At 39.8% G+C, this 26,206-nt stretch overlaps 1 protein-coding gene across 6 annotated transcripts in view; it reads right to left on the minus strand.

The window, feature by feature from the left end:
- The window catches only part of fat3a (FAT atypical cadherin 3a), a 391,610-nt gene that overhangs the window by 81,346 nt on the left and 284,058 nt on the right, over window positions 1-26,206 (minus strand). For all 6 annotated transcript variants that reach the window (XM_049576723.1, XM_049576721.1, XM_049576720.1 and 3 more), the window contains 4 exons: window positions 23,640-23,779; window positions 7,827-8,102; window positions 2,946-3,156; window positions 104-2,832 (listed from right to left, as the gene is read on the minus strand). In XM_049576723.1, coding sequence (XP_049432680.1) covers window positions 104-2,832; window positions 2,946-3,156; window positions 7,827-8,102; window positions 23,640-23,779 — 3,356 coding nt within the window. The remainder of the gene's footprint in view (window positions 1-103; window positions 2,833-2,945; window positions 3,157-7,826; window positions 8,103-23,639; window positions 23,780-26,206) is intronic.

The following is a 26,206-nucleotide window of genomic DNA, read 5'->3' on the forward strand; positions in this document are numbered from 1 at the left end:
GTCAATACAGATATCTGTAGTGTATACTCACAATATGGTATCAATTTTATTTCTGGGAAATTATACATCAGAAAAAAAATCAGTTGATTTCAATAGCACTTACTTGTATAACTTTGGTTCCGACAGCAGAATTCTCTCTTAACTCTGCCTCATACATATTCTGTCCAAACACTGGACTGTACAGGTTGGCCCCCAACACCTTAACATGAACTTGTGCAGTGCTGGTGAACACCCCGTCAGATACAGAAACATTGAGGCTATAGGTAGGCTCCATTCTTTGCTTACGGTGGCTGGACAATGTGATAATTCCTGTCTTTTTGTCCATCACAAAGTTCATTCTTTCATTCCCTGACAAAATGCTGTATTCCATCTTGTCAAAATCCGAGCTGTCAGCATCTGAGGCCTGTACACAAGTTACAAAGTGACCCCTAGGTGCTAACTCATTCACATATGCCTCATAGAGTAGCTGATTGAAAACTGGAGGATTGTCGTTCATGTCATTCACCACAACTATGACTGATACTTCATTACTCAATGGTGGGAAGCCATTATCAGTGGCCCTGACAATGAAGTCATACTCCTGGACAAGTTCATGGTCTAGCATACGTGCTGTCAGGATTAATCCACTGCTGCTATCAATGTGAAAGTAGTCTGTGCTGTTATGCACATCTGAGAAAATTTGGTAACGAACAACATTGTTCTTCTCTGAGTCTTTGTCAGTGGCAATAACTTGAAGTGCTGGAGTTCCAATCATGGCTGTTTCAGACAAAACAACCCTGTAAGACATTTTCTGGAAGATAGGTGGGTTATCATTTACATCCTGGATAACCACATCTACATCAACCTCAGCACGGGCACCAGTCAGATAGTCTGTGGCTCTGATGGTCAGGTGGTAAGATGATACTGCTTCATAGTCCAAAGAGTGGATTACACTTATGACCCCAGTATCAAAACCAATGTCAAACTGAAGAGACGGGTCTCCATCAACAATAGTGTAAATGATATTTTGACCTTCAGGACTAGTGGCATTTATGCCAAGGATAGGTGTGTGCACAGCCACATCCTCATTCACAGAAACAGAATAAAATGATTTGTCAAAGACAGGCATGGCTTTGTTGACCACTGTGATAGGGAACTCTATATTAGATGAGAGAGGTGGATAACCACCATCTCTTGCATATATCACCATCTGGTATTCCACATTGGACAAGTCAGACTCAAAAGCCCTCTTAAGGCTGAGACCACCTGTCTGCCGGTTGATCTCAAAGTGACCATGGTCGTCCTTGAGATAGTAAGATACCTCTCCATTAATCCCTTTGTCACCATCTACTGCCATGACCCTGAAAATGGGTGATCCTGGCTCAGCTTCTACTTGAACAGCTGCATAATAAGGAAGTCCAACAAACACAGGGGCATTATCATTTATGTCTTCAACTTGGACTCTAACCATAACTCTGGCCACGTGCAGACGGTCATGCTCCCTTCTTGCCTCAACAACCAGTTCATAGAACTCTTGCTCTTCACGGTCAAACGGTATACCTGTGGTTTGGATTACGCCAGAAGTTGGACGGATTCTGAAGCGTGTGCCAGCATTCAACAGGGTGTACTTCAGTGGTTCATTGAGACGGTTTCCCACAGCATTGACCACAGCCACTTTGGTGATATTTGATACATTCTCTTGAATAGATGAAGAATAAAGGCTATGAGTGAAGCTGAGACCAGAGTCCAGAGCCTCTCGGACAAGAATGGTCACCAAAGCTGTGCTGGAGAATTTCCCATCTGAAACTTTGACACTAAAACGAAAACGTTCTTTGGAGAAGTTGTTGTGTTTAACTGTGATGACTCCACTGGAAGGTTTGATGGCAAAGTGCTCCAGCACTCCATCTGTCAGAGAGTAGGTGAGCTCTGTAGTGGCATCTTTGTCAGGGTCTGTGGCTAAAACCTGCAAAGTCTCTACTCCCACATAGGTGGGGAGTAACAAAACTGTTTCATATGCATTCTGGGTGAAGCGAGGTGGTGAATCATTTGTGTCAATCACTTGTATTGTGACCTCAGTTGGACTGTCTGCTGTTAGCTGTGGCCTGCCATTGTCCCTCACATGAACATGGAAGTGGAAGGTGGCAAATGTCTCATGGTCTAGATTAGCAATGGTTCTGATAGAGCCAGTTCCTGAGTCTACAGTGAAGAACATTTTGGCAGTGTCCTCAACTATCTGGTAAACCAATAGAGCATTTTGGTTGCGGTCAGCATCAGTGGCCTTGATTACCAGAGGTGAATCATCTGAGTTCAAGACCACACTGTTGACTGGTGCTGCCTCGCTGATGCTGCCATGATAGTGTAGCTGCTGAAAAACTGGTGGGTTATCATTCTCATCCACTACCTGGATTAACAGAGTAGCATTGGAGGCCATGCCAGCCATGTTGGCAGCCTGGACTATCAAGGTGTACAATGCTGTCATCTCATAGTCTAAAGGCTTTTGAGTAGTAATCACTCCACTGTACTGATTTATCTGAAAAACACGCTCTGTGTTGCCGTGCTTGATGTCATAAGTGAGGGTGGACTGGCTAACTGCACTGACTGTGGTGACGGAGGTCCCAATAACAGCGTTCTCTGTGATTTCAGCCTGGTACTCAGGCTGAGGGAACTTTGGGCCGGCGTTGTCAGAGAGGGTGACCGCAATTCGCACTACAGTGGTGGTGGACAGTGGAGGGGAGCCATTGTCAGTGACTCTTACAGTGAGAACATAATGTCCTATGCTTGACAAGTCCAGGTCACGTGCAACAGTGATGATACCCAAAACTGGCTCAATATGGAATGCATTTCCAGTGTTCCCTGTTGAAAAATCAAAAAAACATTGTTATTAATTGGGTAGTTATTTTAAGGGCAATAATGTATTAAATATTGTAGCATAAAAGAGCAAATTTCTAACTTTCAGAGGTGCCTACCTGCTTCAATGGAGTAGTGTAGCTCTGCATTCTCGCCTTTGTCTTTGTCCAGGGCAGTGACCTGGACCACAGCTGATCCCACTGCTGCTGACTCATAGACTGAGCCTTCATACAGAGCACTGGTAAAGATGGGTACATGGTCATTTATATCTTCCACTTCTATTAGTACACGAGCTAGGTTCTTTCTGTATGGGAACTCTTGGTCTTTCACCTACGAAGAAAAGAAACAAACCACAAAAAATCATCCTTTATGTTCACTATGAACAGAGTAATATCTGATGATCATCAAAATAGTAAAATCTCAAATGTGCCCAGTGACATCATTGACCAAATACAACAAACACAAAAACAAAAGGCAAAATATCAGTAGACCAGAGGCCTGTACTACGAAGCCAGTTCAACTTACCCAGGATACCTTCTCGCTATCTGGTTTGACTAACCCTAAAATTGGCCGTCTGGATAACCGGTACTACGAAGCTGGTTATTAACTAGTTCAGCCAACTCTGACTTTTCCCATCCAGCCACGAGCATGTTCATGTGAAAGGGGCGGGGGTGTTTATTGCGAGCGTCATCATCAGAACCATGAATGAAGTAGACTGCTTCATATGATATGTGATGAAACGATAACAGTAATGTCTGCAATTACGAGACAGTAAAATGTCGGTGGCATGGGATAAAAACAAGACTGTGTGTTCTTAAAGTGGAAAATCTAGAAACATTGAAAACACTGTCAAAAATTCCTCCGAGACTTAAATTATGTGCAGGTATCACTGAGCTTGGTTGATGATGAAACAACTCTGAGTGAATATGTCACTTAAAAACTTTCAAGTACCACCAGACTGTTTCTGCTACTGAACTATCGAGTGGAAAAGTAGTTAATGACCAATGAGGTGTATCTGACCGAAATGTTACATTTATAATAACGGGAGCCAATAAACAGTGTGTGGATTATTTTACTAATAAAATATCTGTTTTTATCCCAGTTCCCATCACAAATGTGTCTCATGTTATTTTGAGCTGCAGTGATGGAAAAAAAGTAGCACCACTGTCAGCGATCACTGTGGACTAAAATAAACTTAATAATTTCAAATAGCGCTAAAATCCTGTTTAGTGTTGTAATCGATCTCTCTGTTTGTTAGAAGCTCTGTTTTAAAACCAGTGGAAATAAAGCCCTGGAAATATTAAATGGTCCTACTGACCTCTAACTGACCTCTGACCTCTATAGGCTCCTCTTTTTTTTTACCTGTCACCCTGGACTTTCATTCATTGATACTTTGTTCTTCAGTGATCTGATTGGTCAGATTTTTGGATGTTGACAGGTTGTGATCCGATACCCTGAGGTTAACCTGCTCTGGAGAAGGTTAACTGTTCAGCGTGAGTTGATTTATCCCAGTAAAAAGAGAACCAGCTTCATAGTAGTGAAAACCCAGAGTTAACCCCTAAGTTACCTCTCTAACTCCAAATCCTGCTTCATAGTACAGGTCTCAGAACTCTCACTTTTCCACTTTCCTTTGCCACATGTATTTCCCCAACTTTCACATTTTTGATAAGAGTAGTCTACTATTGGATATGCAAATCAGTCTAAAATGATTCTCTTTCCTCTCCTCTGATGATGTGTAGATACTGGAAATTTCTACTTTAAAAGGGATCATCTTGTTCTGACCATTCAAGGCCGATAATCAACTAGAAAATGCACTACTAGAGGAAAATACATGTGAATGCTGACAACTGAAATGCATCTCAAAGCATTGCTGAAAATGCAGAAATATGAAACAAACTGCCCGAAAAATCTGAAAGCTCAAATGCATTGCACTGCTGAAAAACCTATCTATCTATCCATCTATATTTTGACAATAAAATTGTGCATGAAGAGTGTAAATTGTGGGACTGGGACCATGTTTTCGATATATATATATATATATATATATATATATATATATATATATATATATATATATATATATGTTTTTGTTTTTACAACCCAGTTGTGTTGTCATCCACTCTAGCTCTGAACATTCTGTCCAATACACACTCATTATAAGTTTAGAAAAGGACTGAAAACAGATTACTTAAAATCCAATAATTAAAAAACTGTAAAGCGTATCAAAAAGCTGAGTGTACATTTAATAAATCAAAGTCCATAACCATTTAAAGTTTTAATGGTTTCTGTAGATGAAAGTATGCGGAAATAGTTGAAGTTAATAATAAATAGTTGGTCAAATTGGAGTATGTTTGAAGATATATATATATATATATATATATATATATATATATATATATATATATATATATATAAGCTGATTTTTTTAACGAGTATAAAAAAGTAGCTTAAAGCTTAAATATCTTTACATAGTTATCATTTTGACATTTGAACAGCTTCTGTAGCTAAAAGTATGCAGAACTAGTTAACCAGACTAGACCAAAAAACATACAGAAGAAGTTGGTGAAATAAGAATAAGTTAAAAATCACAGTATGAATGCAATAAAGAACAATTAAAAAGTCATAGAATGCCAAATAAAGAATTAGAAAATGCTTCTACCATTCACACTCAATAAGTTTCTTGATTTTAAGACAGCCTTTAAAATTAAATCAAAACATTCCCTGATGAAAACACTGGGTAATTCAGTAAAAGACTCAATTAACCTTGATGTACTGTCTGAATGTGTTTTTTAGAAAATCAATATCCTTAGAAAAAAGCAGCACTAGACAGTGAGAAGGAGTTAATGTGGCAGCTTATGTACACCACTAAAACTACATAATAAAATCCTTGCACTTTCCAGGTGTTTGTCAAATGAAACAAATCACCTTTCTTTAGTATGATAACAGTATATTAGCGCTTTAGTGCCTTAGACCACTAGATATTAAAGAGCTTTAATTAGTCTTGAATGATTACAAATTAAAATGCAACTATATATACTGTACAACATATCTTGTAATTAAAATTATATTTATGAAGCCATCCTTGGTTTGATGCACTAATTTCTTTGGTACAGTACACCATGTGTAGCAAATAATTGCTGTCAAATTAGCATGATACACCACAATTAGATCCTGGCATATGCAAAAAAAAATTCTAAACTTTTGGCAGTTGGACAACTGTACAACAATTGTTGTTCACTCTAAATATGCAGGTTAGAGTCTTTTGAACAATACTGAGATATTGACATTTGGTTTTTCCTATGCTATGGTCCATATGCCACTGTTTTCTACATTAGGATTTATGGCAAAAATAAATAGCATGTAATGAAATGTTACTCTCCCTATTTCTTTTGTTTTCCCTGCTATGGCTCTTATAAGTAAACACAAACAATCAAGCTTACACAAGATTAAACTATTTGCGAAAGCTTCACAGTATGCATCTATTACAGGGACTGAGCCCCTCTATTATGTTCCTTTACATGTGAAACATAAAGACAGGCAAAAGCTGCTGTCATCTAGGAATTATCTAATGCCCTGGCAGTCTTGCCACCAATGGAGAGGCCTCCCGGATAGCAGAGAGCTTCTAAACTGGGTTTTAAACTGCACTGCATGCTTTAATAATCAGTACATGATGTGCTGTGCTTGTCTTGATGGACAAATATCTACAATTTTTTTAATATTCAAAACAGCCAGGTTAAATCTTTTGTTACAATTAATGGTAGTGACATTTGATATTTGATTATTTTTTTTATTGCCCATGGGCCACCTTTTTACACTAAGAATTATGGAAAAATATAACATATAAACAAAATTGTATCTTCTGTGCTTCTTTTGTTTTCCGTGCTATGCTGAAAACATATCAAAACCTATACTGTGAGCCCAAAGAGGTACATATTGACATCACATTAAATAACATACAATTTCAGTGAAATGTAATGTAATGTAATTTGTGTATTAAAAAAGGACTGTAATAATGAATGGACAGTCTTAAACAGTGTCTTCATTTATATTCTTGTGGTCTGAGGGTAGAATCTCTCCCTGAGCCTCTAAGTGCCATTCCTTCATTCATTCATTCATTCATTCATTCATTCATTCATCTTCTAACTGCTTCATCCTCTTGAGGGTCGCGGGGGGGGGGGAGTGTACCCGGCGAGAGGCAGGGTACACCCTGGACAGGTCGCCAGACTATCGCAGGGCTGACACATAGAGACAAACAACCATTCACGCTCACATTCACACCTATGGACAATTTAGAGTTACCAATTAACCTAGTCCCCAATCTGCATGTCTTTGGACTGTGGGAGGAAGCCGGAGTGCCCGGAGAGAACGCATGCTGACACGGGGAGAACATGCAAACTCCGCACAGAAGGGCTCCCACGCCCGTGATCGAACCGGCAACCCTCTTGCTGTGAGGCGACAGTGCTAACCACCACACCACCGTGCCGCCCCCTCTAAGTGCCAGCCTGGTGTAACTGGTTTCATCTTCTTGACCTCAGCAGAAAGAGGCTGGGATCTTAACGACTTTCCTGGCCTTATTTTTGCAGCGCCTGGTGTAAACATCCTTTAGGCAAGGTAGAGCAGTGCCTGTTGTATGTTCAGCTGAATCAACTACTCTTTGCAGGGCCTTGTGGTCCTGGTCCTGTTTCAGTAACAGGCAGTCATGTTCACGTTAGGATTCTCTCGACTGCACAGGAATAGAAATTCCGGAGTATTTTTGGTGATTCCCCTGTTCTGCAGTGTGTCAACTAATTATAGCTTGCAGCTATAATTGCCTGTTGCACTTACCAGCCTGGAGACTATCCGGATCAATAACCAAATGACCTCAAGATGAGACTATAATTCTATTAACACAACAATGCAGACAAGACTGGACCTTCTCAGTGGAAACTGAGGTGTTCAGAGAGTCTCAGCTGTTAGCACAAGATCCTAAATATAGGTAACTGGCAGAGACAAAGACTTACAATGACAGTGAGGATGTGCTGGGCACAGGCTTCATGGTCCAGTCTCTGAGCAGTGTAGATGGTGCCCAGGGAAGGATGAATGCGGAAAAGACGCATGCTACTGGGGTCTATGGAGCTCTGCAAAGAGTAGGTCAGCTTGTGATGTTCATCACGGTCTGATGCCAGAACCTGGACCACCTCAGTGTCAGGTGGTGTGTCTTCAGAAATGGTGACATCATAGGTAGGTTGGGAGAAGATGGGAGCGTTGTCGTTGTTGTCCATAACAGTGATGTGAACCTGAAACATGAGTGGAATTGACAAACAGAAAGAGAAGAGAGGGAGGAAAGAAAAGATCATTGACTGATCATTTTTGCAATATTTTTAATATAAAGGTTTCCTCCTTATGCTGAAAACAATACCTTTGGGTAGCATTACATTTCCTAGAAAACATATACTAATGCAAATTAGCTGTATATGAACCTTATTTGTAGGAGACAGTGTTAGGGAATCAGTTCTCAGGGACCTTAGTTTTTCTGTCCTCATAACTGAGACCTTTCCAGAAACATAACACTGGACAGACAGGTTGAGGGAATGGAAGTCTATCAGTTTCTTTGCTATTATTATACAAGTAACAATGCCTATTAACGAATGTGGTTAAGTTGATTCACATATTTCTGTAGCAAGAAACAACAGAATGAAGGTGTCTTTTCAGTTTTTTTGCTTTTGAGTTTGACCAGTTCCTGATGTGCACAACTAATTTAGCTTCTTTGAAAAGTTCATTACAGTAAAATTACAGATCAAAATCAGTTTCTATCAATGGGATTGCTGCAAACAGCAGTTGTGCCAAGATCAAAAAGTAGATGATGTTATGCCACTACAGGTTTAGCGGCATATTTCAACCCCTCGGTGACATCGTTCAGTTCTGGGAGTGGTATGCTGCTCATGTTTCACGTCCACATAGTTTCCAAACATCTGAAAACTGTGTGTGCTGGTGGAACACGAGCAGCATACTGACCCTGGGATTGGCTTATGCAGCTGAGGGATAGGCTTAAGCCGCTGAGGGACGGGCCAATGCCGCTGCGGACTGGCATATACTATCGGCATATGAATCACTGGTGGCATACCATCAGCCACTTTTCAATTTCAGCATTACTGGCAATCAGTGTATTCACTTGCAAAGGAAATGTGAATTTCTATGATGCTTTCATGTACATGTCAACTTTTATGAACTTTGACACAAATTAATGGTGTTAAAATACAAGAAATCTTGACAACAATACTCCTATCACTGCACTTGACTATCGTTCATGTCATTGGAATTATGTAACAGAGCGTATGCTAAAAAATAATGAACACAGTTGAATTTGTGCCATGGTGAAGACTGCAGAGAAGTCATGCAGCGTGTTTGTGGTTGGTGTGTGTCATGACTCATGGAAAGTTCCTGAGTCACAGATGACTGGTGATGAAGCCCAGCTTGAGTCAGGAAAACGTAGGAGGAGAGGCAGAGACAGACAGGTTGGGAACCAGACAGAAGACACAGAGAGGCAGGAAATGAAATTGAGAGTAGATTTAATTTATCAAAGCCTGTGGGGAAACTTGGCTGTGGCGGTAAGATTGAGCAAAGACAACATGGATAAGAAGAAAGTAAACACTGGCTTTATGAAGGCACAAACTCCCAAATTGATTATTGAAATATATCAAGTATTAAATAAGGTTTTACCAGCCCCATTGTGCCGTAAGGGCCAAAATATATCACCTGCTGGTTTATTTGCAAGGACTTGGCAGGGTACTGAGATTTCTGACTCTTAAAAACCTACCTCATAGTCCCAATGCTGCTTAAAAACTCCCTTGATTCAATTTTTAGGAGGAGATACAAAACTTCCTTACCAGAAATGTTTGATGAGTCCTTATGTATCTAGTTATTGTGGAACAGTTTCTGCCCACTTTAGGGTTTTGGGACAAGGGTGGCAGCATGCCAACCCTGGTTCAGGTAAGAGGCCAAGGCTGGAAGCCAGGGGCAGTAGGTAACAAGCTGCTGCTACAGTGACTTGCTTAGCATGGGGAAAAGAAGTCAGGACTAATGTGTCTAATGACAGAAACTCACATGGTAGGCGGGAGAGGAGGTAGCTCTGGGTAGAGTGATGAGCAGGCTGTTGCAAGGAATGCATGTAGAAAATGGTGACAAATGATAAGAAAACCCAAAATTCATTGTCTTAAACTTGGTTTATAGTTGATGCAAGGGGTTAAAGGCGGTCCTGCCATAGACATCTCTGCTATAAGTTTAGATTTTAAGTCTGATTTCTCACACTGAAATCTCCAACTGTGTTTACATTCTTTTATTCACTTTGTGAGATACAGAAGAGTGATTTCCTTAGAGAACTGGAGTTACACTCAGATAACTTCTTCATTTTGCCTCATTAGAGTAGGAGACAACAGTCTGACTTTGCTGTAAAATACTTAACTTTTGCCGTGAAATACAGTAGCAATAAGGTAAGCAAAAGGTTTCTAGTGGAGATGTTTTTGTTTACTTGTTGCTGAAAAGACGATTACTGAGATGTTCTTAACATTGTCTTCACTTTTTACAACCTCCATGAGCATCAGAAATGTGGAGGAGAAAACAAAAGCAGACCAAGCTGAACCAATCATAATTCTTGTGCTCTCCTCATGGTAGCTACTGTACATGTCACTACAGTGTAGCTACAGCTGCTACCTGTGGAGGTTCCATAGCTCTACTATGACCCATTTACTATAAGCCAAGAGTAATGGCTTAATAAGTTTCAAAATCCCTTCACCAACATAGGGGGTATACTTTAACACAAAAACAACAAATCCAGAGAGACATGAAAGCAGGCATGAAAAATAGCAAACCAGGGGGAGGGTAAATAAAGTTACCAGGGAAATACACCACTAAGGTATGTATCCATGGCTCCTACACCATACCTGGGGGTTAGCCAAACTTGAGGTAACCAACCTGTCTGAATGACTACTCATGTTTCTTTACCCATCACATATCTTTAGCGATGTTGCAAGTTTCAAGATCTTAGCAACTTGGTGAGTACATTATTATTATCACTGATAGGGATGAAGAAAAGCTATGAAAATAGCTGTGGGCCTAAATTTTCTGGTAGCACACAGGCATCTGGCAAGATGTCTGGGTAAACCCCGCAGACATGGGCAGTTGACATAATTTCATGAAGAAACTTGCAGCTATGTGAACACAAACTACAATTTGAGCTTTATATAAGGTATAACCTGCAAGCTTTTTTGTGTGGTAGAAAACCAACAGAAATATAGGCAGAAAGTTCCAAACCCTTAGAGAAAACAAAAGATCAAGAGCTAAGATTAAAACACAGGAACTTCTTGCTGTGAGGTGACAGTGTTAACCACCGAGCCACTGTGCTGACTGTACCGTTGCCAAAATATACCAAGTAAAGTCTGCACAGATTACAAAGTACAAAATAGCAGGACCAAGAGTAGGACTTAGTGGGGGAGGAAAGTGACAACATGCAGACATCCAGAAAAAGGAGCCTGAGATTTGTACTGATTCCTATCCAGAGAAAACATGAAGAGAAGCAGAGGGAAACAGAGACAGGAGTTGAGTTGATTGCTGCCAGGCAAGGATCTAAATTTAAACCATGCTGCAGCAGTCGGCCTTCTGTTGCTCAACTGTGGAGACATTCCCTGGCGGCATGATGCCATGCTGACTCTCCATCTGGGAGCCTTCCTCCCATCATACAGGTGTGTGTGTGTGTCTCTGTATCTGTATGTGAACAGGGAGTATATGTGCGCAGGCTGTTCTTACCCACTGTTCGTACTTATACCTACAAAAAGTAACGCACTATAATTTGTATGTATATAACCCATGTAATTGTGAGCCAGGAGGCTGTGATCACACGACCTATGCGATGTAGGCTGTCGGGATCAAAGGAGGAAGTACGTAACCTCATGTTATGTTGTCACATGATGTCACGTTATGTTACGTTACTTGAGTTTCCTTTATGTTACCTCATGTTACGTTATCTTACATTTTGTTACTCTGCATAATGTGACGTATGTAACGTGACACAGCCCAACCATAATTGTTTTCCGAAACCCAACTGGTAGGAGCACTAATTTGTAAGATATCATTCGAACCGTTTTATGAGGATACAACACAGTGCGACACAGTAAAAAAAAACAACCCTCAAAACAAATATGTAAAGAATATGTTGTGTTCAGATAGGATGAAAGGCAAGACAACAAAAAACAGGCAGCTTTATAACCTGAGACACCAGTAGAAATTTCTGTCAAGATTTTACTTAAGGAAGTTGTGACACTGTGTCATAGAGGTGTCATTTAAACTTTGTGTTTATTTAAGAGCTGTCAAGCACTTAAAAAAAATATGAATGCATCAATTTTTGCTGTGAAAGCACTTAAAAATTTTCAATTTAAATTAATTTTGGCAGATTTGTCATAATAAAGCTGCTGGATTTTGGAGACAATGGTCACAACTGCAGAGAACGGTGCTCCTATCAACAGTTCCATCTGGGCGTTTTTTAAATGTAGGCTAAATGTTCCAGTCAGGGCAGCATCATCTCGTCTGCCTCCATAATGTAACAAAGCCACTGTGGCCTTCATTGACGCACCAGGACAAGGGGCACCATCAAACGTGATTAATCAGTGTTGATTTTTTAAATTTAAAATTTACGTGTTGTTTTGATAGCCCTAGGTTTTTTTGGAGGATGCATCTAGCTGTCCTGTATTAAATTGCATTTTATTGACAGCTGCATTCCAGTTTAACACCGCCACAGACTATCAACCTCAACAGTGACTACAGAGTTAAATGAACACTTCTCTAACACAGCGTCTAGACACATTATAGGCTTTCTAAGATTTATCAAAGATAAATATATTGGACTGGATTGTACAGATGCATCCAACAAAAGACAATATGGTTATTAACCTTTTGGTTCCCAAATTATTGAAGTCAAGTCACTATTATTAATTATAAATCATAAATATAATAATTATTTTTATTAACAGTCATCCCTTCCAGTATCCTGCAGTTAAGTGAATTACTTTAATTGCAAACTACAAGTCAGTAAAGGGGGGAAATCAAATTAAGGTGAGTGGTAAGTTTATTGCCCAAACTGTCTGCTGTAAACATCCATCACATTTTACAGACTCACTTCCTGCCTCGACCTTGTCCAGCCCCTCTTACCTTTGTTGTGTGCACAAGGTTTTTCTGTACAATGAGAGACTGTTACCAACATTTTAGGTGTGCTTTCTGCAAATAAAGTGGTTAAAATAATATGAACAGACTGATGGCCTGTTTCCAACCTATCTGATCATCTTACTGCTCGAGTTTCTTAACCAGTCTGATTGTGTTTTATTAATGCAACCATGTTCCCAGATCCCAGAAATTACTTTAATGAGCATGTTACTGTTACGGATAGGGTTTCCAGCCATTTAAAGACCTCATCAATATGCAGTGTTGTGCAAGTCACTGTCAAAATGTAATATATTATATATTACTAGTTACTTTCATTTGAAAGTGATAAGTTACCTTCTGATATTACTATTTTGCATTACTTTCACCAAAATGATGTGAGATGAATGTCTAGGCAATATAAATGGATGAGGCTGATGTTCACAGCAGGTAATCAAAGCACAGAAGCTCCAGTTTATTACATTTCAAACCCAGCGCTGCGCAGGTCTGACCCATTCATGCATTCACATACAGTGGTTAGCACTTTGTATTCAAATCCCCTGCTTATATTGATAATAGCATGATGGTTTAGAACAATTAAACAGCTTATACCTTTTTAAGTAAACAAATTGCCTTGCGTTAGCACAGGGACTGGTGTGCAACTTGGTCACTATGTATGAAGAGTGCAAATCAATACACCAGAGCTGGACCCACTTGCCAGTTCCCAGTGTGCAAGTTAGCTACAACCGCAATGGAGACAGAGTTGTGGGACAGTGTGTCGGGGTTGCTCCATCATTGTACGGAATGTGAAAGGAAAAACATCCAACATACTAATATAATTTAATGGCATCACACAGATGTGCTGTTCACCTAGACGAGGCAAAAACAAGCACAGCTTCTTATCCCGTCTGCTTTCTAACAGCCTTGGGATGCAAAAGCAAAACAGGATATGTTGTAGACATTGTAGGTAGGCCTATACGAATAGAAACACACTGAACATGATAACGCAACCTGTTAGCATTCCGAAGTCATCAAATACTGCTGCTTGGTCAGTGAATTTTGCAGTGGTATTATACGTTGTCAGGCAGTGTCAGTTTAGAATGCCGCCAAATGGCATCAGTTTGAAAACAAAGTGTCTTAGGGCGCTTGAAAGTCCACATAGGGTGGGTGGGAGGGGTGGTAGATTGGTCCAACAAACGTGGACTTTGACCCAAGAGCCCAGTCTTCGCTTCCCATATAAATGCAAAGCCAGACTTGATGTTTTTTCTTTCTTTTCTTTTTTTTTTTAAAAAAAAAGATATTTTTTTGGGCCATTTTGCCTTTAATCGATAGGACAGTTAAGCATTTCTAAATGATCTTTTTTTTGATCTTTTGCCCTTAAATAGGCTCAAAAGCAACCTATAAAAAGCTTTAAATTAAATACTCAGTTTTAATGATTAGGATAAAGCTGACTCAATTAAAATTAGAAAGGTTAGAAAAGGTTTGGTGTAGTTTCAACTGTCAGATTTCATTGGGGGAACTCTGACTGAGAAGGAAGCCTCTGCAGAATGAGAGCTGCGGTGAAGGTCAGAGAAAGGATACAGAGGCACTCTCGCCAACAAGGCAGATGAACTAACCATCTTGGTGAATGGCCAGAGTGCTGACAGAGAGTGCCGTTTTCTCTCCTTCACAGAGACTTGGTGGCATGGGAATATATACCAGACAGCCTGCTTGAACTAGCCAGCTTCATGCTAGTAGGGGCAGACAGGAAAACTGAGCAGTCAGAGGATAGGAGGAGGTCTTGCCAACTATGTCTCTAAAAAAAAGAGCTGTGGATTTTATAGTAAAAACTGGTAGATGTGGTTGGTAGAATTTCACTGTCATGATTATGGTAGAATTTTTTCTACTATGGCTGTAAAATGATATTAGTACTGCTGATTTAACAGTTATGCTTGGAGTCTGATTCTGTATTTTACCATATAAATCCAGGTTTTTAAATGAAAATACCATCAGTGGTGCAATTTGGAACATTTACCTTAAGGAATGCATTAGCACTTCTGATATTGAACTGATGGAGGTATGATTGTGACTTTACTATCTGCCCTGGAGTTCTCGCACATTATTGTTGTGATTGGTGACATTCCACCATCTTCTTTAGCAGCGTGTGCAAATGACATCACCTACACCATCACTGCAAGACTTCAGACAACATCCCAGTGCCCTCATAAAAATCAGTGGGGATTTCAATTATGTCTCCCTGTCTCCTGTCCTGGCAAACTTGAAATTATATGTAAACTGTGCAACAAGGGGAAAAAATCCTGAACATCTCATATGTCAATAGCCCCTTTACACTGCCTGCTCAAGATGGGAATATTGCACTGTTAGTCTGCCTTGCTGTTCTGTATAGATGGGATTTACACAGAAAGACAGAGTTGTTCTACCTTTAACCACAGCGACCAAATCAACATCTTAAAAAGTGTGACCCAGCAAGACAGGACAGGTGTGACATTTTGACAGTTCATATGTGCGACCCAGCACTGCGAGATTTAAAAAGCACTACTGGGGAGACAATGAGATCTGGAAACTCCTTACCTGAGATCATCTCCAGTTTAATTTTTTGTGGAGATTTTACTTTAGGAAGTTGTGACACTGTGTCGTAGAGGTGTCATTTAAACTTTGTGGGGTTTTTAAAGGGCTGTCAAGCGATTAAAAAAAATAATCTAATTAATTACATGCTCTGTGATTTACTGATCTACATTAATAGCATGCATCAATTTTAGCCATGAAAGCATTTAAAAATGTCCAATTAAAATTTATTTTGGCTAATTTGTCATAGTAAAGCTGCTGGATTTTGGACACAATGGTCACAATTGCAGAGAACGGTGCTCCTATCAACATTTCCATCTGGGCATTTTTTAAGCTAGTTAGCAGCAAACTCAAAGAAGAAGAACAGCAATAAATGTCTGCATACTGGGGAGACACTGTTGTGTTACACATCACTCCCTCCACACCTCTTTTGCTTCTGGAATGCTGGTATGCTATACAAAATCACACAGTTGGGTGGCATTTTGCTGGTGTATTTTGGTCCTGTGCAAATAAGCAAAGCTGCACTAATGAAGGATCTTCATTGCAGCAATATTGCGGTATTGCTGTGTAAAAAAGGGCTGATGTGAAGGGGGCAGAAAGTTCTTTTCCCCTCCCCCCTCTCAGAGAACATGACCACAACCTGATACACCTTGAAGCCAACTACAAGCCACTAGTGAGGCAACAGATGGCCAGCACAAGGACTGTGAAGGTCTGGTCTAAGGACACTGAGGAGACCCTCCAGGAGTATTTCCATGTCACAGACTGGGAACTGTTCCAGGAGGACTACATGGATGATACTGAGGGTCTCTCTCACTGCATAACAGATAACATCTGTTTCTGTGAGGACAACATTGTACCCTTGGTCTGCTGCTTCCCAAACAAACCACAGATTAATAAAGAGATCAAAGACCTTCCCTGCAGGCAGAAGTGGGCTTTTATTGCAAGGGATTGTAAGGAACTCTGGCCTGTCCAAAAGGAGCTAAAGAGGAAACTGAGAGAAGAACAGCTACAGGGGGAAGACTGAGGCCAAGATGGGACAGAGCAGCACAAAAGAGGTATGGAATAGGATGAAACAGATGTCAGGCTGCAGCAAGACTGCCTCTGTAGTTCTGTAGTACAGGGGAACTGAGCTGAGCCAGAAATTTCCCTCTGGGGATCAATATAGGCTTCTCTTATCTTAAATACTGTAATGGCTAGGGTTGCACTGGTACACTGGTTTTAGATATGCTGTGGTATAAAAACTGACGGTTATCATACCATTTGCATTTGCACATCTACAGTATTGAAAAAAAAATGCAACTGAATGGAAAATCTCATTTTAATCTTTTTTTTAAAAATCTTTTTATGCCTAATTCCATTAAAAATGGTTTGAAGTTTGAATTATAATAAAGCAACTGTTTAACAACAACAAGAAAAATCCCTCCTGTTTTCACTGATTTAAGGGTTACTGTACTTTGGTATTTGGATAGATGAAAATTAACCTTTAAAGGAAGAAATAAGGAAAAAAGAAAAGGACATCTACATTCTTTTTGGCAGTGTGTCACACAGGCTGGCGGGTAATTTACATTATAGCCATTTACACCACATCATATTGTTTGTTATGTTCTTCCACTTTGCATAAAGACATTGAAGCACACAGAGCAAGGACAGGACCTATATATCCTTGGGCACGTTAATAATCTTTAATGAACATCTCCAGATAGGGACCTCAAATATTTCTGAAAACCTTTACACTATTATTAACTTTATGAGTAAGCTTCTCAAAAGAAGCTATCCTCGCCAGCTCATCACTCCATTCTTTGAGGCTGTTTCTGTCTTTTGACTTCCAATGTCTCAGCACTATCGTGTTCCCTGTGATGAGGTCTAGTTTCACCCAGGAACATACTTTTGAGGACAGGTTTGTCTCCATTGGTAAGATGCCAAGTATACATAATGCTGGACCCTCAATGAGGTCTGTTTCCAGTATATTGTTATTACATTTCACAACAGCTGACCAGAAGTCACACACCATTTCACATTCATAAAACATATGGACTAACATGCCCCTTTCTTTGTTGCATCTCCAACAGCTATGATCCTTCCTAAGCCCCAGCTTTGCCATTTTTGATGGTTCCCAATAATTCCTATTTATTATTCTAAATGAGATTAATTATGTCTGCATGTCTTGGGCTATGGAGTACCAAGACTTGTACTGCTTCCAAACTTCCCCGTCTATAGATATTCCAAGATCCTTTTCCCATGTATGCTTAACACCCTCATAGTTTGGGGAATGACATTTTCTGAGCTTGTTATAAAACCTAGATGTCCCCCCTCTATGCTTCCAGCTTGTTCACCATAGCTCCTGAATGCAAGTAACAGGGGCAATATTTTTTTTCTTTCTGCTGTTGTTATACAACTCTTTATTTAAATAAACTTCCAAAAATCCTTTCTGGATATGTTAAATTTAGAAACCAACTGTTCAAAGGAGAGTAGATGTTTTTTTTTCAATCATGAAAGTCTTCCTGCTCTTACCCAGTTTTCCCACATGATAGATTTTTTTTATCAATTCTTAATGACTTATTATACCAAACTGAAGATCCTCTGGTATAATAGAGATTTATGTTAAATATCTGATGAGCTCTTCTCCAGCTGGCTCAAGCAAATATCAACACAGGGTTTCTTTGAGGTATATCCCCTTCTAACTGAGGAAGGAAAGCTTGCATCGAGAAGGGCTCCTCCAGCCTCTTTTCAATTGCAACCCAAGCAAGAGCACAGGTCTTTGACAGATTTAATTTTGATAACTGACTGAGTGAAAAGGCATAATGGTACCAATCAATTTTGGGCATCCCAGACCACCCTCCTTCACAGATGCATACAATTTCTTTTACTGAAAGTGGGCTTCTTACCCGCCCATAAACAGTTACTCATGGTACTGTTAAATCTAGCAAGGAGAGAGGGAGGAAACGCCAGAGATGGCATGTATGTCATATAGTTTGTCTGGGGTATTATAATCATCTTTGAGATATTTATCATCCCTATCAATTAGAGACCCAATCTTGATCAGTTCTGTAAGTTACTTTACTTACTACAATAAGGGCTTTTTAATACTTCCTTCCTCGTTTTCCTACATATTGTTAGAGTGCCTGGATTGCCTTCCTATGTATCCTGTTGTTTTGCATTCTCCATGAGCACCCCACACATGGTTTTGATCTACATTTAATTATACAGAGCAAGCGGTTCTCTCTCTCTCTCTCTTTTTTAATGTAATTTACAATGTGATACAAACACAACAATGCAATACATATTCTTGCTGCTATGCCATTACTAGGGTTGCAATGATATTTTCATGGTACTATAACCATCTCAGAAAATATAACGGTTTCATGGTATCATGGGATACCAATTATTATACAATTATTATAATGATAATAATAATGATTATAAGTTATTATTATTATTATCATCATCAGTTATTATTATTATTATTATTATTATTTCCTTTATTTTAACTCGGAAATACACTGAGGTAGAGATCTCATTTACAATGTAGCTGAGTAAAAAAACATAAAAGCACTTAGACACAGAAAAGCCGAAGACAAACTTATATAAAAGTGGCAACAAGAAGTTAAAACAATAAAAGCCACAAGTAAAAATGTAAAAGGAAAGAAATAAAAGCAGCAATAATGAATAAAAACAGTAAAAATGTAAAACCTTTAATCAGGTAAAACAGGAACATCTAGAAGTAAAATGTGATAAAGTTAAAATTTAAATTGTCCTAAGGATAAAAATGAGGAAAGCTTTAAATGGTTGTGCATGTTGTTCCACGTTGCAGGTGGACAATATGACAAACTGGATTTTCCAAGTTTGGTAAAAAAAAGCTGGCACCTGCACCGTAATCCAATCACTGGACCGAGTTTGATAAGAGCCCACATTAAACAAAAGTGTTGAGGTAATGTTAGTAAGTAAAAGACCGGTAAGAGCTTTATAAATAAATAAAACCCAGTGTCTTTCCTGTCTCACACTGAGAGAGGGCCACCCAAACTTAGTATACAGGTTACAGTGATGGGTGTCATAACTTTCTCCAGTGATGAATCTTAAAGCAGACTGAAAAAGACTCCAGGGGCTTCAAAGTTGCAGCAGAGGCGTGCACGTATAAAATATTTCAATAGTCTAAAACTGATAAAAAGTTGCCTCAACAAGCATCGTTTTACAATGCAGCAGAAAGGAAAGTCTATTTCTGTAAAAGAAACCAATTTCATTCTAGAAGACACCAGCCTGGAAATATGATACTTAAAGTTACACATATGATACATACAGTTACATACAATTAAGGGCAGGCTGGTAATAGGCATCTCACTCATTCCTCATGTCACAACAACTGCTCACGCTCTATAAAAATGCTAATATCATATGCTGTGTATGTGAACATGTGTTTGTGTGTCTGTGTATTTGTGTCTATGTACAGTGTGTCTTCTCATATCCCACACTAACCCTATTTCCAACAATCCCATCCAACCCATCTTGTAAGTTAAAATCTAATCTAAATTCTTAGCACTGAAATGACTCAAATGTCATTTTCCTGGTTTTATTGAAACAGTATTTTTGACAGCAGCTGGAAGTGAGCATACAGTACACGAGCCCATGTGCTGCACTGAAACTAATCTGAGGAATCCTTTCTGCTTGTTACGCTATTACATATTTTCAACTCCTTTTCTTAATCCCCATGAGGGTCCACATTAGAAGGGAGAAACATGGAATAGTGTAGACAATATTAACAGAGAGCATATTATATGGATGCATTTTCTAAAACCTCGATGTTGGATATTCCTAAAAATACAACATAAATAATCCCTATAGAATACACAGTCAGTCCCTCCAGGATCTCGCGGCAAAAAAACCTAGAATTTGCGGCCATCTTTGTCAAAAAATTGCAATAAAAATTGCGGCATTTTTATGTGATTTTTTGTAGGAAATTGCGGCAAATGACAAAAACTGTGGTAAATGACAAATATTGCGGCTAATGACAAAATGAGATTTTTTTTTTTTTTTTAAATGACTATCTCCAAAAAAATAAGTGTATGTAATCACTTGCAATAATAATCATACTGAATATTACAAAAATAGCTGCAAATGTTTTTTATAGTTCTCTTTTTTGGTTTTATTTAATTAGTTTCAAAACATGGACAAAAAATCCTGAGTGAATATTGCAGCTCTCAAACCACACAATGTGACTGTAAAACAACATGTAAGCTACATCTGTAATCACATTTTAATACATTCAACACATATTGTATGCATTTAAACAGTGGAAATTCTTATGTCAATTCAGAGCGTTTCTCCACACTGCAATGCCTTTAGCGCATTTGATGACGCGTCTGATGACGTTTCAAATGACGTTGCATGCGTGACGACTTCCGGTCGTGCGGAAAAACGCAGAGAAATCGCGGGACTTTTGAAAAATTGTAAGCCCCCACAAATATTGCAGACTTTCGTTGCGTTAATTATTGCAATCGCAAGATCGCAATTTTCTGGGGGGACTGTACAGTTAATATTCTTGCATAGGATATGAAGCCCAATTTGTAATTGCAGTAGTTGTCTGAGTTCTTAACATTCTGCAGCCCCAATAATAGGGTGTTGAGTGTCCCAATTTTCTCTTTTTTTTTTTGATTTGTAGGGCTACCACCTTGTGGTTGAGTCTGACCCAGTTCTCACCGGTCGGACAATAGCTGGTGCTACTTTAATAAGAGCGTGTGTCCACTAAAGCATTTCTTTTCTGAGCCTAAAATGACAGTTGTTGCTCAGCAGTTGTAGCTGTCCAATATGACGGCTGGTCTTTGTGATATTTGTCACGCCACTTCTCCACTGTGATTGGACAGCTGGTGACAATGACAAATGCAGCTTTTTACAAAAAGTTAAACATTGTTCAACTCTTCAATCAGAAAAAAAGATAGATATTCACAGAAGACATTCAGTTTCAGATTTAACATTATGGATTCTTTTTACTGTGTGTCCAGTGTCCAAAAAGACACTGCAGTTCAAAGCTGCTTTACAAAGCTTTTGAAAGGAAAGCCCTTGTTGGAGTGGCATGATGGCTATTGTTAGCCTCTGGGCTTAAAAAAAGTAAGTCTCTCTCTTCCATGCAGTGTTACAGATATATTTTACAATAGTAATGTTATGTTGTACATGACATCGTCAACCCCAAAGTTAACTTCTATAGTGTCCAGTGTTGTGATCTAAGCCTTGATGCCGGGCAGCATTTGTTGGGACCTGACCTTGTAACAGATCTCCAATTAAAGTATCAAAATGGCTATCAGAAATAATTAATTATTATTAATAATTATTATTAATTATGTTAAATAGTGTGACTTAATTTACCTGAAATCACCTCGTGGGGCACCATTCTCAAAAAGGGAAACATGATAGCCAGTTGATGATATCAGTCTTATAAAGTTTACTAAACTATCAATTTGGAATTTTGATGAATAACTAAATTAATAACCATAACCAAAACTACAGTATCAATAGTAAAGGCTCAGGGATTTTGGAGTTTTTGACATAGCAGAGGTGGCTTCAGATTGGGGAAGGTTTTGTCTGACCATGTGGTCAGTCAGGACAAAGACAAAGGAGATTAAGCAAGTCTCCTCTTTGGGTTGTTGTTGTTATGTTAAAAACCAATCTGTAAGTGAGCGTATGCGACGTGTTGCAAAAGGTCTGGGTCTGTATAGAGGATGTTAAGTTGCATGCAAGACTCTGTCTGTGTAAAGCATAAGCAACTGACATCACCTAACTACAAAATGAACTACTCAATGAACAGCATTAAATCACAGTTGTGAAAGGTTAAGCAGTCTTGCTTAACCTGTACAACTGTAATAATGCTATGCCCACTTGTTGCATTGCCAATCTTGAATGGATGGAGGGAAAAAGAGATGCTGTGGCGTGCTTTTGTTAGCCAGTAGTAATAGGCTGGAAAGAGCTGTGGTTCCAGATGCAGTCCTTGCTGTGTCCTTGTTCCAAAGGTGCAGATCCGAGGAGACTTGCTCAGTGTCCTTGCAGAGTTAGACGTTTGGGTACAAACTCAACTTGGCTCTCCTTGTCCCTGGAAAGTTTGTTGAACACCTTGTGTTTGGCACACTAACTTCTGGTCTTCAGGATCTGTGTCTGCTGGGAGCAGGCCACATTCAGAGCAAAGCCGCAGCTCCTGCTTTGAGCATGAGTGAGAGAACGGGGGAAGGGCGTACCAGGCCCTCCTGTGTGATGTCCTACCTCTTCATAGGTTTAGGAGCAGAGAGCCTGTCAGAGGCTCAGGAGAAAAAGCAGCAGAGAGCCTGATGGAGAGCAGAAAGTTTGGCTTGTGACATCACAGGGTCACTTGTCACTATGGCAGTAGTGTCCAACAAGTTTCAAGACTGGTGGACTGGTGGACAGATGAGTGCTGTCCTATGTTTGGTGAACAAAGAACATGCGGTCTAAGCCACCATTACAGATGGCAAAACCCAAAGGAGAAACTTTTACATGACCAGTTAAGATCTACACAAATGACAAATCATCTGTGTTCCAGTGAATCCCAAAACAAGTATGTCATATTTTTCTCATCAATCCCGTTCAGCGCTTAATGGTGAGACGCAGCTCAGCTGGATGTTCTCAGCTCTACACTGCAAAGTTTATTTTCAGATAATCACAGTGGACATCACATTTATTTTCACTTGAGGCATTCCACTTGCCTGAACACAGAGTTAACTTGCATGGGCAAGTGTTTATGTGGAGCTCTGTGACATAAAAAAATGCTTTGGTGGACACACAACACTACCAGGGAGAGTGCAAACAGTGCACTGTAGCTGATTTAGTTAACCTAGAGATAACGTGTAGAACTTTTTTTCTCAATCGATCAGCATTCTTGAATGAGGGACCAAAATTGGGTTAATATGTCTGCAAGGCACTGTATAAGCCACCAATTCCGCTCCTCTACAAACCCACATGGGCACATAATATTGCTCTTTGGCAGTTGGTGCATAAGAATTTGAAGTTACTCCAAAATCAGTTCCAAGGTAGAACTGTAAACCATCAAACAATGAACGGTTAATGAAAGAGAGATGATGCTGTACCTGTGTGTATGCAGTGTTGGTGCTGTCTGTGGCCTGCACCGTTAGGTTGTAGAAAGAGCGCTGTTCGGCATCCAGAGGCTTGGCGATGATAATGGTGCCCACAGCCTTCTCAACGTCAAACACACTGTCGCTGTTTCCACCTGCTCCACAGGAGAACGGTCAGATAGGAGAAGGAAGATGCACGCAGTGTCAATCATACAGACATACTCTGAAAACACACCAAGCTATGATGAATATGTGAATCACACACACACATAAACCAGACAGTTTTATTCATGGACAAATGGTTTTCATTCATGTGCAACCATGTGCTGAAATGTCCTAACATTTATCTAAATATGACAGATATAGTCATTAATTTGCTCTTTTGCATACAGCCTGTAAACTCTCAGTCAGGCCAGTTGAACGGCACACTGAACAGCACATGACTGGAGACCATTGCTGCACATATGCCCCTTATACCCCTTATTGGTTTTCCTTAAAATGTGTGATGGTATAGATGAGGGAGGGATGGCTGCTGACAGGGTTAAGCCCCCCCCCCCCCCCACACACACACACACACACACACACCATATCTACACACTCCTGCAAACTGACAGTCAAAAGCACAAGATCACAGCAACAGGATGAAGCGTGAGCATTGGCCATGCAAGCTGCTTGAACAACACAAACCCTCTGTGTGTGTGTGTGTGTGTGTGTGTGTTCCTATTACTGTCTATACTGTGCACACAGTAAATACATTTGAAACATATGGCATGTACAGATTCAACATATGTTTCCTATGTTTGTGTGCGTATGATCAGGTGGCATTTATTTCAGCATTAGCACTCTGAGGGCCAAAAGATCCTCTCAGCCCACTAATTAAATGTCAAAGGGGAAACCAGCAGCATTGGGGGTAACGTTTCATTTTATAAAGTAACAATATTAATATTAATATTAATATTACTACATTCGCACTGTCACATAATGTTTACCACCCAAAATAAATTGTCCACACTGATCCACGCCACTCCACTTCCACCAGTGTGTCAATAGAAAAAAAATAGGTTTTTGTGTCTTTCCATTTCAGTATAGGCTACGTTATAAAGGGTACTGGTGACCTGCACATGTGGGTGATGTCGTACTGTGCGTTATTTTGTTCAATGTGTTTCCATTCACACACTGACAATGTCTGCAATGTGTCCAGTTCTGCTTTTGTATCTAAAGGCTCTTAAAAGCAGTGGGGAGAAAGAGAGGGATGCTGAAAATGTGCTTTAGCATGTTGGGCGTTTTATAGAGGTGTAACAATACATGTATTTGCATTGAACCGTTCCATATGAGGCTTTTGGTTCAGTACACATTACAAACTGAGCAATACATTGAACTATCCTATTACATTTGGAAAATAAAATCTACAGTTTAAACTGTGTTTAATATAATGCTCTCAACAAGACAGCCCACACGACAGAATAGGCAACATGATGTCTGCCCCTCCCACCCCCAAACCAGAACATTCTACTCCAGTGAGACACACTGAGAGGCAGCTATGCTCAGCTAGCTCATTGCAAGATGGTTAGTAACACCATTACCAGACCAGAAGCAGAAGATCCTCTGATAACCTACAGGTCTGGTGTTTGGAGCCACTTTGGTTTCGCTGTGAATTCTGAGCGCAGCGGTGAGAGAGAATGGTGGATAAAAATACACTAAGCCAAAGAACAAGCGACCGCACAGCCACAGACTCCCCTTAGCAACTAACCCAGTAGCAAATTAACATACACGACCCCCGAGCCCAAGCACGAGCCCAAGCATGGCCACAAACTCCTCTTAGCAGCTAAGCCAGCAGCACTCACAGTCATGGCATACACATCCTCCGAACCAGGAAATGAGAGCCCCTATGTTCCTATAGCCTCTCGTTCGGCAGCTAACAGCAGTAAACATTAGCACAAAGCGCACACCCACAGCAGTGGCCAGTAACTGCTGGCAGCCAATTCAGCCAGAGAGACTGAAAGGCTAGGTTAGGTTAGTGGCAGCTGTCTAGCTTGTGTTTAACGGAGATGTTTATTTATGTATTCATCAGACTGAAAGAGCCAGACCATAATTCCTGCTTTACACAAAAAAAGCCCAAATTGTGTTAGTTTTGATACATTTAAAATTTTAAAATCAAGAAAATTTCTCTGGCATTTCTACTTTTTTGCTGTATCAAAAACATATACAATACTGAACCGTGTCACCACTGTGTTATATCAAACTAAACAGTGAATTTTGTGGACTGTTACACCCCTTACATTTTACCATTCAAATCCCCTACAACTGTGTCGCAACGCTGACTGTCCCCTTATTATTTACAACTCTCTCTCCATATCTATTCTATTATACATCTATCTAAATAGTATATTGCCAAGGGGAGAAGATACAGAAAGAAAGATATGTCAAAGGGAGCCTTTCTGGATTGACCCTTTAGATGCACTTCAGCCTACAGGCTTCAATAATGATTTTGATATTAGTGTTATGCTGTAATCTAAGGTGTTTTTCCATTTTACATAGAATTTGGGGTCGATGATTAATGATGGTTCTCTCCTAATACCCTT

Source organism: Epinephelus fuscoguttatus, linkage group LG5 (genome assembly GCF_011397635.1).
Source record: "Epinephelus fuscoguttatus linkage group LG5, E.fuscoguttatus.final_Chr_v1".
Lineage (NCBI taxonomy): Eukaryota > Metazoa > Chordata > Actinopteri > Perciformes > Serranidae > Epinephelus > Epinephelus fuscoguttatus.